Consider the following 14,698-nt stretch of genomic DNA (forward strand, 5'->3'; position numbering starts at 1 on the left):
TTTGAAGTTTACATTTAGCATTTCTCTTAGCTGAGTAAGCTGACCACCCACAAACTAACCACTCAATCACAACTACAAACCACACCCTCAAAACCACCCACTAAAGCGCTGCTTCCGGCTCATTTATTTGCTGTACAATAATATGAAGTAACCTTCTCCTTAACCCTGAGTTGAAGTTTAGCGTATTCGAGACACCTTGCTAAAGAAAACCTAACCTTTGTTTCCACCTTTTGCCTTTAGTTTCCTACTGCATTTTCTACAATTAATTATACTTTCCTAAACTAATCTTAATGTACCCACTGATGCCAGACATCAGCGAAAATCTCTATAAAGCTATCGATCGACTTGGATTGCAGCATTAAATTTCGTGTCTGTGTGCTTTCAGCTACTCTACATGAGTTGGAGCCCTTGGTTAGCGATACGGATGATAGAAAAACGCACGAGAAGTATGAACATTTAATTAACATAGCCCTCAAACCAACTCGCTCATAGCTTCTGCCATTATCATTCAGTGATGTGTCCTCCATAAGCCCACCCGAAAGAGCGGTATCACCCAAAATATAAAAAAAGCTTTCAGAACCCACATTCATCCGCACCTGCATGTTGCAAGTGTTGCATGTTGCAGCCATCGAGAAGCACAGCAGTTCCCTTTTGAAGCTCAGAATCTCTTATTTACCAGCACTACTTCTCCTAGCTAATGACTTCCTCGATTCTTGCAGACAAGTGACCATTGTGGAGCGCAAGATCACCTCGCGTCCGTTTTCGCAGGCCATCGACCAGGAGCGTCTGAACCACTTCATCACGAAAAAGGAGAACTTTGGCTTCGCCGATGCCGCCGTGGCCGCCGCGGCCCTTAAGGACGAGGTGGACAACAGGCAGCAAGTGGTGGTCATGAACGGCTCCGCCCCGCCGCACTCGAAACCGAATTTGGATTTGTGGTTCAAGGAGATGGTGGAGCTGCGCAAGAAGGCCGGCGAATACAAGGTGCGAACGAATTCTCTATCTGTGACTGTACACCATACAGCTGTACCTTATTTATTTATTGTTTGTGTCTTCAATAAATTTGAAACTACCCTTACTTCTTTCACCTTTTTCTATTTCAGTGTCGTGGTTGGGGCATAGAAATTGACCCGGAATTGTACAAGAAACAGAAGGATCTATGGGATCAGGTTTCAAAGCGCAGCTCACTTTCGGCACTTTCTTTAGCTTCGTCTGTTCACAGGTAATTTGAATTAAAGAAAAACGAACCAATTTTATTAAACATTAAAAAATAATTAAAATTGGTAATGCATCTAAAAGAAATAAATCAAGCACATTTCCAACCCTTTTAGACCCATTACAAAGGAGGAGAAAGAACAGGAGAACAATAAGAAGTCCACACCATTGGAGAAGGCCCAGAAGCCTCGTGTTCCTGGCCAAGCCTTTTTGATTGATAATAAGGATGAGATTTCAGCACTGCCAGCACGCTTTAGCAATATACGCCATCATCTTGAACGCACCACGGGTCCGGGTAAGTAGCTGAGATATATGAATGGATTAGCCCAGGCTAACTCTTCTACTGTTCTGTTCTGTTCTGTTCTGTTTAGATGTGGAAGAGGGCGCTTTATTGCCCTCGCCCACGCGCGAGAAGTTGATGCCGGCTATTACCAAGCGGGAATCGGAATCCCAACGAGGAAGTCCTAAGAAAACCGCCTTGTCCAGGCATGGATCGCCCCAGAAGGGCAGTCCACAAAAGGGCAGCCCCAAGAAGGTCCTTAAAAGTGAGTAGTTTCCCGATTTTCCCCACCCTTGAGCAGAGGATACAAAAAAAGAATGCATACGCATATCCGATTTCAATTCCAAAGTTAACCATATCCGAATAGCAAATTTACCCCTATGCAACAATGACACAAGTACACAAAATGCACTTACCAATAGAGTTACGAGTTCGGGATCAGAACAGAACATTGTACACGCTCCAACAATAAGTATACGTCCCGTTACCAACACCTTGATTTGGTTTCCTATGATTTTCGTATTGTCATAGTTTGCTCAACTGCTTCAACCGTTTGATTTGCATTTTTCTTCGACAGTCGAAGGAGTCGACTCGATTTGTATCCTTGTCAAGTGCACCGAAGGCTTCTGGGATATGAGATTTGTGCACAATACTAATGTAGTTTTTTCAAGTTACATTTGCCAGTTTTTATCAGGGTTCGTGTTCTGAAATCGGTTGAAAGGTGTTTTAATGTTCTATGTTTAAGATATTATTTGTAGAAAACTATTTGGAAGCACTGGAACTGAACTACTTACATTTATTTGTTGAGGTGGACATTAATTAAGATAATCCCACATAATCATTCATTCATATTGCGTATGTATAAATCATTTCGGTGTACTGGGGCCATGAATATTTTAATGTGCTAGGTGTAAGTTCGAAAATTGCTTTATATTACTTTGCGTAAGGCTAAGCTTTAAAGAAGGTTTAATTTGTATGTACACATAGTATCTTTGATCATCTTGACTGAATAAGGAGTGTCTTTTACCGCTTCTAATTTTTATTCGGGTTTTGTCAGAAATTTGCCAGCTTAGTCTTAGCCCCAAAAGGTAATATAGAATTGCAAGAGAGCTATAATATAAAAGTTTCAGAAGCTTTAACGATTACTTGGTATGTTATATAATCCATCCAAACGATGTGAAAATGAGAAGCTCAATTCGTAGCTCATTGCCATGACAACTTGTACAATAACTCACTTGAAACACCCACACAAATATCACTAGTAGAAAGGCTCTCACCCCGCCCAACATTTGAAATATGAAATTCTCTAGTCAAATGCGAATTTAAATTAAAACATACAAATCGTACTTTTGTCATCAAACCGCCACCACCACCAACCAACCAAACATACAACAAAATCGCAAAAAAAATAACGAAACAAACGAAATGCCAAAAACCAAAAACCGATACCGAAAACCGAACCATCCTTCATCCGTATTCGTGTCCATGTGCGTGCTCAGCCCGGTCGCAATCGGCGGGTCCGGGCGTTGCTGAGAATGAGTCACCGAAGCGGCAGATCCGGTCGGCGAGTCAGGCGCCCAGCAGCCGTAAAAAGACGCCGACAACCGGAAGCGGAAGCGAACGCAAGGCACGCCCATGTAAGTAGCCATTTTAGAGGAGGCAAGAGAAAATCCCCCGCCGAATACCCAGAACTTGACTTGAACGATGCGATGCTTTCATGGCCTTATTTATTTAGTTTTAGTTTGCATATGTCATGTGTTAACAAGATTGCGTTCCGATTTTTTTATTTTTCGTTGCCTTAACTTCGTTTCTCTTGCAGGATTTGTTCCTAGTTAATTTAGATTATCTATCACACCTCCAGTTTGTTCGTTCTTCCAAACCCAAAGCGTATTTCGATTGACCATCTAGTTGAGTGTCTAATGAAACTAGTAATTCATAGTTGAAACAACTTTAATTTTGGGTTAACAGTATTTGTTAGCTTGATCTCTGGTCATGTTCCATTTTCAGTTCATAATTCTCATTCCTTTCCCACTTTAGTTTCGATCACTGTTCTCTCTGTAATGCAGCGTTTGATTGGTCTTCCGAATACATAACAATCTATAGTTTAGCATGTTGAGATTCCGTAATTAACAAGACTTACAAACTAATTAACAAACCAACTAAAACAAAAACCAACTAAACTTATCTGTAATTAAGTAAAAGTAATACTAACAATCCAGTTCAGTGTTGTGCCTAACCGTTCGAGTTTTAATTTGTATTCAATTATCCTACTAACCATAAGTGTGACTTTGTTGGCTTACAACCCGAATATCTGTAACATATACTTATAATATAATCTTTGTGGGGCAGGGCCAACCAACTACCTGTTAAATATACTCAATTTCTCCTGTTGCCAAGTTAAGGGTCATGAAGCCAACATTGTGTTCTCCTTTCAATAGCAGCGATATGAAAATACCGATAGTTTGATATAAGTAGACTTACTAATTTGAATTGTTAACACAACTAACCGAAAGAAAACTGGAACGCCACTAATAGCATTTTACGTTTGGTTCTTTAAGCTCCTTATTTGGTTCGAACTTTTGTTTTAGGACAATTTAAGCTTTTGCTTTGATTGCATTCTCGACTCGTCCGTCACTAACCAAATTAAACATTTGTAATGAAAATACATTTAATAATTTTTTTTCACCTGCGTTTTGTTTTCGGCAAAAAAAATGTTTAAAAAAACTTTGACAAACAACAACAAAAATCATCGTAAAACAAACAAAACCGAAAACCGTTTACGTTCTTATAGCCACCCTATCCACAACATTCCAATCCCGCATTAAAAGTAGTTCCTTGCCACCGCCAAACGGTAGAGTAGCCTCAGCGCCGCCAGCCACTGCAGCAGCAGCAGCATCAGCATCAGCAGCCAAATCAGCATTAAACGCTAATCAGGCTCATGCTAATCAATCACAATCATCACATGCCAAGAGCGGTAGCATCAGCGGCAGAGTTTCAAAACCATCGGCCACATCCGCCCAACAACAGCATCAGCAACAGCAACAGCAAATGCGTAAGAAAGACAAAGATAGATCGAATAGTAGTTGCATTGGCAGTGGTAGTCATGTTGGTGCTGGTAGCGGTAGTCAAGCAAATAGTGTCAAGCATCTGCAGAATAAGCAAAAGCAACAACAACTACAGCAGCAACAGCAACAGCAACAACAAAAGCAACAACACCAAGCGCAACAGCAACCGCAACAGCAAAAGCAAAAGCAGCAGCATCTCGATGTTGCAGCAGCAGCAACAGCAGCAGCAACATCGTCATCTTCCCAAAACCCAACCCGGCCTGCCACCATCAACATCAAACGGCTCACGGTACCAGGTCAGGATAGAAAATTGGCTGAAAGTGAGTAAAGTTTTACCGAAAACTTGAACAAATCAAAAACCAATGTCTTCAATAAACCCAAGCTAAACCAAAATTAAAACCCATTTAAAACGTAAAATCACGGAAAATGCTGTAAACTGATATCTGATGCGCGAAATGTTTGTGTTGCAACTTTTGTAAAACTCTAAACTATCAAAAAGAAACTCTTGTGACGCTATTAATAATTCAGCATTTTACACCTTGGTCAAACCTGATCGTCCACAATTATGCTTATGATTTACCAATTGGCCTCATCGATTAAATAAATGTGTGTGTTTTTTATTTGGGCCAAGCCATGTGGAATTATGTACCTGTATTGAAAGATTGGTAGTAGAAACTGTAGAAAATTGTAGTGTGATCATACTTATTCCACTGGTAGCCTGTTCAAAATAAAGACTTTCAAAAATGTAAAAAGTCACAGTGAAAGTACGAAACTCAAACAAAATTCCAAATTCTTAATTGCTGGAAATTGCAGCTACACCCAATGAGCAAAATGCATTATTAAATGTTATTCAATGTTAGTTGTTGTTGTAGTCAGTCTATGTATTTGTTGTATCAACCGTGCGTCTATATAAATGTATTTGTATAAGCAATTGAAATTAAATGCCCTTGAATGTGCGTCTCATGATTTGTAGAATTTCAAATATAAATTTTTTTGTTTGTGTACATATGCAAAGTTTGTAGCATTTCTATCCTTTCCCATTTTGGATTATATGTGTTAACTTGTATATGTATTTCTTTTTAAACAATTCAATCTACAAGACGACACCTAAGCACATACGCTAATAAGAATATTATTAGTTATGTTGATGTAGGAAATATAGGTTCGGGATAGATAAACAGTTTTAGAAGAAAGTAAATCCTTTTCACAAACTACAGTGCACTTTTAAATCAACGTAGGAACATGAACTTCTTTCTTTATTGATATTCCTTTAAACATTTGACCAGCTCTTAAAATACATGATTAGTGTTTGTTAATATATAAGCGAACTCAAAGTGCCAGGAATCAACTGAATCTTTACTAAGTTGTCGTCGACGCCTTCGTTGTTGCCTGTCCAAAAAAACACATCAATAAAATATGTCCAGCCAATGCTAAACCAGAATCTGTACAGCTATACAATTTTTTTCAAACATAAAAAAATATATTGGTTTTGTTACTCCTCTTCAATTTTCATGTTGTGTGCCTGTTTGTGTATTTGTGGCATGCTGTTTCTCAAGTTGTGCGCTTTATTAAATACAAAAAAAATTAAAATGAAAATATTCTTTTGGTTCTACTAACAATATGTTGCCTTTTAAGCTTACGGCTTAATATTCTTCAGTTGACTAAGTTTCGTTCAGTTTTCAGTTACCTAACTAAGTTAGAAATAATTATTTCGATTTTCTTTTACAAATACTAACCAGTAAAACTGAAACACAAAATTTGCTTAACGAACAGAGGACTTATTCAAAAAAAATATATATGAAGATCAGCAGCTGCGGCAGCATAATGAAACAAGAGAAACATAAAATGCGCTTATAATTAAGTTAACTCCGTAACGCATAGCCCCCGGCACTGACTAGAACTACCATTTATAATTATTTTTGGATGTTTTCCCAACCAACAGACGAAGGCGAGGATGGTCGTGAGACTGCCATTTCCATTTCCAGCTGCAGTCCCCAACCCCCGGTGCAGGAGGTGCCCGAAGAGCCCCTGGTGAAGTCCCCACCAGAACCGACCCGGGTCAAGTCCCCAGAGCAGATTATAATGCGCTCCCCCGATCCAGTCAACTGGACGGTGCCCCTGGACACTGGCAAAACGTTTACGGTGACGCAGAATGTTAAAGACGGTAAAGTAGACCCAAAGTGGTAAACCACTTTGTAGAGCAGAAGATTGGATAATAATTTCTGCCTGATTCTGATTTCTGCCTACAAAATATATCACTGCCTTGACATGTATGGGCTGCAGCTAACTGAGTACTTTCATTTCCGTAGGGGAGAACTACAGCCGACCTCAGAGCGAGATTAAAGCCTCGACACCGGTGGAGAAGCCCCCACCGCCACCACAATCGGCTCCGCCACAACTAACCGAACAGGCTAAGATGGACGGTAAGCCATTAAGCACGCTTCAATAAAAACGCAAAACTTCCATACCAAAAGCATCAGCAAAACCAAACGAAGTCGACAAACCAAACCAATCCAGAAAAACCAAAAAAGTCAAAATCGCTTTTACAAATATTTATATATTAACTCGTATTTAAATATGTGTATCTGTATATGTATATGTATGTATCGCTATTCACAAACATCATCAAAAATCCAAGATCGAATCATTGTTAGCCAAGCTCCAACTTCTCCAAATCCAAAACCCAAACGAAAACCAAAAAACCACACCAGTAAATCTCAATAAGCGTAAATATAAAGCAAAGTTCCCCTCTTTCTGTATCAAGCCCAAAGCAATTGTGCAAGCCAATGCAATCACATAGCGTACCCGAAACCGTAGATCCTTGCGTAACATAACAAACACTATTTCCAAAACTATCTCCCCCTCCCCCCACCCTTTCGACCACTGCCATCCCGCCAGCCTGGAAGTCCTGCAGTCCAAGCACCAGCGCCGCGATCTACGGCAAAACGCTTACGCCCCATGCCACACCCACCGGCCAGCCGGGCGGGGCGGTGCGCTGCACAGTCGCCCAAGATCAGCCGCTTCAGCAGCCGGATCCGGCGATGTCGTCCTCCTCGTCGACGGGCACAGCTTCTACGGCCAGGACAGCTGCCGCCGAGGTCCTGGAGAAGGCTCGCGACCGATTTGATCGATTCTGGGGCAACAGCAGCGCCAACAAGGAGGAGAGCGTCTAGATCCCAGCTCCAAAAACCGAGATCCTGGATCCCAGATCAGGCACTCAGTGCTTTTCAAGTGCAAAATGTATTCCCCGGGCAATTAATTGGCCCCTGAAAGCAATTATAATACGTAATAGATGTTATGCAATACCTAATCATGTACACCATCTATCCTATCTAAGAGCCTGATTACACTGCAACACAGCTCTCCATTTACATTAATTTACTGTATGTAATTAAATCAATTGGGTTTTTTCCTTAATGTTTGAGTTCCATTATTATTCGCACCTTTCAAATTGAATGTTACATATAAAATCAGTTATTATTTTGAACCGTTACATTCGATAAAGTACCTTAGTATTTTTTGTATGTATGATATTGTTAGTCAATCCGAAAATCAATGGTGTTATCCTTTTTTCTATTATATTGTAATTTTGGATAAGTGTGTCGTAGTGAAATCAAAACATTAAGGGAGTCCCGCAAGAACTGGCTTGAATTTGAAGCTAAATTCGCTTTTGGTTTCCTAGTTAAGCTGCTGCAAGCAAACCTAATCAGGCCAAATGTCATCTAACGACACGAGCATTACACTAAATTTATTTATGTAAGACACTTTCACTGCCTCAACCCAAACCGAAGACGAAACCGAACTCAAACCAATGTTCTATACTTTGAGATACACCCAGAGAACTTTGCAATATTTCGATATCATCCAGTCATATAAAATATTCAAATGGGACAAACATCACCGCAAAGACCCGTCCAAAAAGTGAGTCCATTCGACAAGAGATGTACTCACATTTTTGTAGCTTTCATTAAATGAGCAACCGTATACTTGGGTAATGCATAAGGTGATCTAAGCTAAACTGCTGATCCGTCAAATACAAAAAAGTTGAAAATAGATTTTGCACATGAACTACAAAGGGAAAAATACCAAAAACGACAACATGATGTTAAGAATAATTTAAGACATACTTTGGCTAATAAAAATGTAAGGCAAGAGATGATTAAAACATAGCAACACCCTACAGAAAACACCAGCAAAACATACTATTACTACACAAAAAATGCGAAACAATGAGATTATGCTTTGAAAAGCTGTGAAACTAGTTTCAGACTTGCCTACAATTCTAATACTCGTATAACTATTATGTGAATGTGAAAATAGTTGACAAAGAAAAATGGAACAAAATGGTCAAGCAAAATGGAAAGACCTAATCGATTTAATCATGTTTTGAGTAAAATTAGCGCTGAATAATTAAAACAAATGCTTCCCGAAGGTCAATAGCTTTGAGAAAGTTCATGTTATTTTAACAAGTATTTTTTGGTTGGATCTAGTTTTTCGAATCTCTCAGTGTTGACAGTGTTTTAGTACAAACCAAATACCGATTCAAACTCAGTTTGGCAGAAACTTCGTTTGCGTAGGAGAAATGCTTGAATTTATACCTTTCTTAGGAATAAATAAAAAATACAAAATCGCGTAAACTGAAGTTAAACTCCATTACCCATACGTTATGTGATTAACTTCAGTATTGAGCTTACTTGTTGCTTGCCTATATATATTTTAATATAAAACTCAAATAAACCAAACAAAAAAATGAAGAAGAAAATAACGCCACTTTAATGGCATTTATTAAACAGTTGAGTATTTTTATATGTTTTTCATGAATGGACCCGTTTGTTAATTCAAATCGATGAGTTGATCACTGAATCTTATAGTTATCAATTAGTCACAATGCATATGGTCAAGAGCCCCTAAAACGCAAAATCTTTATTACACTCAGTCTAAAAATGGTCACCGATTCGATTCAATCAAATGCATTAGTTAGAAATAAATAAGAAGCTAAACTAACTAAACTCTGGCAATCTCAAAAACTTTAACAGAAGGACAAATAAATGAAAGAAACAGAAAATGCACATTCACATACAAAAAAAACTATATTTCCAGTTGCAATTAAAGAAACACGGTAACCCAACTGAATGGTAGACTCTTGAACTCATTTAGTTTTAAATATCGTACTTAACAAATTTTAGGCAACTTTAATACGAAACTACTTAAGAACGAACTTGATATTAATTCTAGCTTGTTTACAAAAGGAAATAAAATTATTAACGAGACAAAATACCAAAACCTAAACAATGTATACCCTCAAAACGATTCCAAAATAGGCGCACTAAACGGCTTTCCTTCAACAGCAGTGAAAAAAAAATCGATTTTTATAAACACTTATACGAAGGTCAAACCAATAAATACTTTTAATTTTCGGTTTCTTCACAAAGAAAAATATTAAAAATCACCAAACAATTATATAAATTTTAAAAATTGACTTTCACGCCCAAATGCGCCTAAAGTTTTAATGAATTAAAAAAGCCTCAAATGAAATGCAATAATACCAGTACTTATACAACCCAATTGATAATTTTTCTGAATTGTCATAAAAAGGCACACCAAATAGCCTTCATAGAGATGCTAATTACACGATATAATTATAATTATACTTGGGAAAAGCCGAATCATATGATAGAGGAGTAATGGAAAATAAAATAGAATCCGAAAAACAAGTGATGGTAAAATGATTATAATATTAAATGAATCGAATAAATGAAAAATGAATATAAACGTTTTAAAATCTATGTTTTAATATGGAAAGGGGCATTTTACAAGTTCGTATCTACCTTCTCCAATTTAAATAAAACGCATTGACATTGCTTTTGTTTTGCTTTTTATTGCTGTTATTAGGTTTTTCTTCAAGAAAATGTTTTCTATTATAATTGATGTATTATATTTAATAGGAAATATTGTTTGCTTCATGGTTTGCTTTCACTTAACGGTATTATCGATTTTGTTGTTGTATCCGGATATTTCGCACTGTCTGTGCTTGTTATTATTTCTAGGATTTGGGAAGAAGGTAGTTGAAATTACATAATTAAGATACACTGTAAAACATTTATTGCTGTAAATGGTTTTCATAGGCATTACCTATTTTCTGATTGTAGACACACTATTTATTAGACTTTACAGTTGATTTATTATTCATTGCACTTCACGAATTGCGTTCATTATTATTTTGCTGATCTTCGTAATTTTTCTTACAGGAATATAGAAAGCTGTTATCACAGTTTTTTTAAAGAATAACATAAGTTTAATGTGGGGTAATGATTAGAGGTGATGTAGAAACCGAGGAAAATATAACATAAGCGTGGGAATGAGAGTTGCCGATCACGGTTTAATATTTGTTACATAAATTATTAATTTGTTAATTACCTTAGGATTTTTTAAAATTTTGCTTTTAATTTCTTTAAAGTTTGCTCAAAAATACATGTGTCGAAAAATTTTCGAAAAAATGTGTCTTCAAATTTTAACATTGTATTTATCGTTTTTATTATGCAAAAGTTTTTCAATTATCGAATTCCTTATCCTGTATATTAAATCTAGAATACATAAGCGTATATAGCTTATCAAATATGTGTCAAAATAATCAGAAATCATAGGATTGCTACTGGTGCTATTTGAAAACAAGTTCGTGATAGGATCACAACAAATCAATCGAGTTGGTCTGGGCTCATTATACTTATATATCAAAAAATATAATTTATAGACGTGGCTCAAGTGATTTGTTTTAGATTAAACTCATCTACTGATGTGCCAGTTCAAAAACTCACTCAGCTGGAGGCAACTTGAGCAAACATTTGAAGATGGGCCAAAATGTACGCGACATTTCAAATCTGTAGACTGCTAAACCTACTCATATGCAGCTATATTAATATGTTCGTATTAAGAAAGGGAGACAAAGAATAACTTAATTGATCAAATCAAAAGTTGACATATATAAAAATTTAGCACAATTTTGTTCCTAACATTTTGTTTGAATAAAAGTGGTTGGATTTCCACGAGGATTTGCTTATATGTAAACAATTAAAAGGGGTTCCAAAAAAGTTCCAAACACCAGAATTCCATGTTCCAATGCTAGCTAAGATGTACCATATGCTTGTATATAGTACTAAATAAATTTGTTGGGGTCCAGCACCCGGCACCAAGACCCCCAAGGTTCTAATCTAAACTTATCTTGAAAATCGTCACGGACTTAATAATTAAATGCATTTAAATAAACAAGATAGATTTTTTTTGTTACCACAAAAATGACACGTTTAACAGACTTTTCTTTGCTGCAATGACGAGAGTTGGCCTCGTATTTGCATTAACATAACGTTAGCATCATTGCGATTTAACAATAGTGAGGGAACACCTAAATATAGTTTCGAATGTCTCTTTGTAGGTATATGTATAAGTAAAATTTATATAACCTTTATATTGGCTTGGGTCTGCACTTGTTTTGTTTTATTTTTGTAAAATATAAATTGCTTTTAAATTTAGAATCGGTTTCATGTTTTCGCTCTGGGTAATTCCGTTATTTGCAGTTTTGAATAGATCTTAAATGGGTTCTCAAAATTGGTAATATAAGCGTAAGTTGAAGGTTGATTACTTAAAATCTAACTGCAGTTACCATTTATGTTTTCGTATGTGCCACTACGATTAAATTCGTTTTATTTGCTAGTGTTCTTAAATTTGACATACGTATTTGATAAACATAAATCAATTTTATGTGCTTTTCGTTTTGTCTCGATTTAAAGTGGCTGGGAGCCTTAAAAAATGTACATATCTATACCAATCCAAAGTGGTATATTGAGATAAATTATCCGAGAGAAAATCAGCTACGCCTATATATGTAAGTGTATCGATAGTTTAATCGTCAGTTTACCGAATGATTTTACTTGTAATTTGCTGAATTCATTTCCATATCATTCGGCATTTTAGCTAGGCTAGCCTATATATTAATGATTGTTGTATGCATTTTTGTCTCATAATAAAATATCTTTTCCTGTGATCGCGTACAACTTAATATTTCACCCCTTCAACACCAAGAGCGCGATTCGAAGACTGGTTTGTTTGTACTAGTCGTTAAGTAGTCCCAAGGGAAGCCTAGTTCTCACTGAGATCCTTTATTGCCTGCAGTATACGCTTGACATGTCCCACCTTAACCACGCCAAGATCCTTGAGATCACGCCTGCCCAGAGTTAGCAGTTCCTTGCCGCGAATGTCGTTCTTCAAAAAGCTGTCCACGTACTCGGACAGCTGCATCGTTTCCAACCAGGTGACAACCTCGTTGACGCTCCAGTTGCTGGCCGCCTCGCGGGTGTTGGTCAAAGGTGGCTTAAATGCCTGCTGACCGGCGGTCGAACCGGAACGCAATCTCACCCAGAAAGGTCGAGACTTTCGGCGACCATCGGACTGCGGAAGAGCAAAACCATTTAGTAATTAGTACTCGATTAATAAGTAATACAAATTAATCAGTTAGCCAACTCTTTTTATATCCGTTACAAGCCGTCCGAACACGTCATGTTGATTTGATGGTTTTCTTTCATATTATTACATATCTTGCCATCTTCTATCAGTAAGCCAAACATATTTTGGTCCACCGTAACGACCACGAACTGGCTGAGTAACTGAGTCGAGAAACTCAACTATAGCAATCTCTCTTGTTTAATATTTTTTGACTATTATTTTTATCAATAAGCAAAACTATTTTGTCGACGTCCACACAACGCAAACATTTTTAAAGATGTTTCTTTTCCTACTACTATTTCTATCTATGTATATGTCAACGAAATTTTAAATTAGCTTCAGTAACTTAAGTAACTGGTATCTGAGGAAAGCGACACAACTTTCCTTTTGGTTTCCTTCTTGTCTGGTTTAAAACTTTGAAATTTTTTTCCACTCACCTCCTCATTGGGCGCCAGGACATTAAAGTAGGCCCGCAGCTTGCCGTCAATGCACTTCTGTACGGAGCACTTCTTCAGCTCCATTTCCATGTTGGCCAATGCCGCGCTCAGCTTCGTTTCTAAATCCTCGCGGAGAATCAAACTATGACCTCGGTCGCGCAGCAGGGTGCACGCATCGTCGTAAAGCTGCCGCGATGAGTCGATGACCTCCACCAGCTTGGTGCGCAACGAAGGACCTTCGAGTAGTTTGCCCTGCGGATGGATCGATTCCAGGGCTTCGCTGGCCCGGCAGGCCACCTCGTATAGGTCGTGTTGCAGTGCCGGATGCGAGATAATCAGGAACTTGACCCACTTTACCAACGAGCTAACGGCTTCGATAAAGTTGAGAAGTACGTAGCATTCGCGTTCGGAGATTACCTCGTCCGTGGAGTTGGCATGCTCTGAAGCTGTAGAAGATGCATCCCTTTGGATGGAAATGCTGTGCTGGCGCTGCTTCTCCTGCCAGCTTTTCAGCGAGAGCTCCAAGCTTCTGTTTCTACACAGCATCTGCACTCGGTTCTTGTGCAGAATGCGAATCATTCCAGGCGGCTGAAGCCAGGCTTCTCCGTCTACCTGTATGGGTATCTCCTCGTCTCCCAGGATATTGATCTGCACGCTTTGGCACTGGGCGATCCGATGATGTTGTAGATTAATCAGCCGCGAGGCTGCCATCTGCACCGATCCGAAGACGGCCACCACTTCTAGGACCCGATCATCAAAGCTGGGCGGCAGGAATATGTCATCTTTCTTGCTACTACCCCAGAAATTGGTTCCGCCCATGAAGCTAGGTATGTTCAGGATCACAATTCCCTGCAGTTCCGGCAGTGGAATTCTTTGACCATCGCACTCTAGTTGCACTCGCTGCTCTAGGTTCTTGCAGGTCTTCTGCAGGAGCTGCTTAGATCCCAGGACACCGTACCACATGTAGTTCCGTGCTCGGGATCTGCACTTTTCGGGGTGCTCCTCACGCTTGTTGTGGAAGTCCAGCGAGATCTTAGCATCAATGCCGATGCCAAAATAGTTGTTCATCACGCACTTCTCGTGGTAACCGGCTAGCAGTGTCTCATCTGGGTCCATTAGGGGACTAACGGCGGCGCAGAGGGTGTCGGCATTGGCCAAAAGACATTTGGATATAAAGCCACCGCCATTGGCAAGATCTGTAGGAA

General features: G+C 38.5%; 2 protein-coding genes across 23 annotated transcripts in view; one reads left to right on the plus strand and one right to left on the minus strand.

Annotated features, from left to right (window-relative positions):
- LOC6536001 (nucleolar and coiled-body phosphoprotein 1) overlaps positions 1–10,342 on the plus strand; it is a 31,979-nt gene extending 21,637 nt beyond the window's left edge. For 6 of the 12 annotated variants that reach the window (XM_002096580.4, XM_015192022.3, XM_015192026.3 and 3 more), the window contains exons 7-16: positions 386–446; positions 720–984; positions 1,104–1,222; positions 1,332–1,510; positions 1,587–1,760; positions 2,995–3,132; positions 4,287–4,880; positions 6,503–6,724; positions 6,870–6,983; positions 7,459–10,342. In XM_002096580.4, the coding sequence (XP_002096616.3) occupies positions 386–446; positions 720–984; positions 1,104–1,222; positions 1,332–1,510; positions 1,587–1,760; positions 2,995–3,132; positions 4,287–4,880; positions 6,503–6,724; positions 6,870–6,983; positions 7,459–7,733 (2,141 nt within the window). In that variant the 3' untranslated portion in view covers positions 7,734–10,342. Of the gene's footprint in view, positions 1–385; positions 447–719; positions 985–1,103; positions 1,223–1,331; positions 1,511–1,586; positions 1,761–2,072; positions 2,191–2,253; positions 3,133–4,286; positions 4,881–6,502; positions 6,725–6,869; positions 7,420–7,458 lie in introns of those variants that run through there. The other 6 variants (XM_039375661.2, XM_039375664.2, XM_039375666.2 and 3 more) reach the window with 6 other exon arrangements.
- Positions 10,343–10,418: 76 nt separating this feature from the next.
- The window catches only part of LOC6536003 (diacylglycerol kinase eta), a 39,940-nt gene continuing 35,660 nt past the window's right edge, over positions 10,419–14,698 (minus strand). For all 11 annotated transcript variants that reach the window (XM_039375655.2, XM_039375654.2, XM_002096582.4 and 8 more), the window contains 2 exons: positions 13,494–14,689; positions 10,419–13,002 (listed from right to left, as the gene is read on the minus strand). In XM_039375655.2, the coding sequence (XP_039231589.1) occupies positions 12,694–13,002; positions 13,494–14,689 (1,505 nt within the window). In that variant the 3' untranslated portion in view covers positions 10,419–12,693. The remainder of the gene's footprint in view (positions 13,003–13,493; positions 14,690–14,698) is intronic.

Source organism: Drosophila yakuba, chromosome 3R (genome assembly GCF_016746365.2).
Source record: "Drosophila yakuba strain Tai18E2 chromosome 3R, Prin_Dyak_Tai18E2_2.1, whole genome shotgun sequence".
Classification (NCBI taxonomy): Eukaryota; Metazoa; Arthropoda; class Insecta; order Diptera; family Drosophilidae; genus Drosophila; species Drosophila yakuba.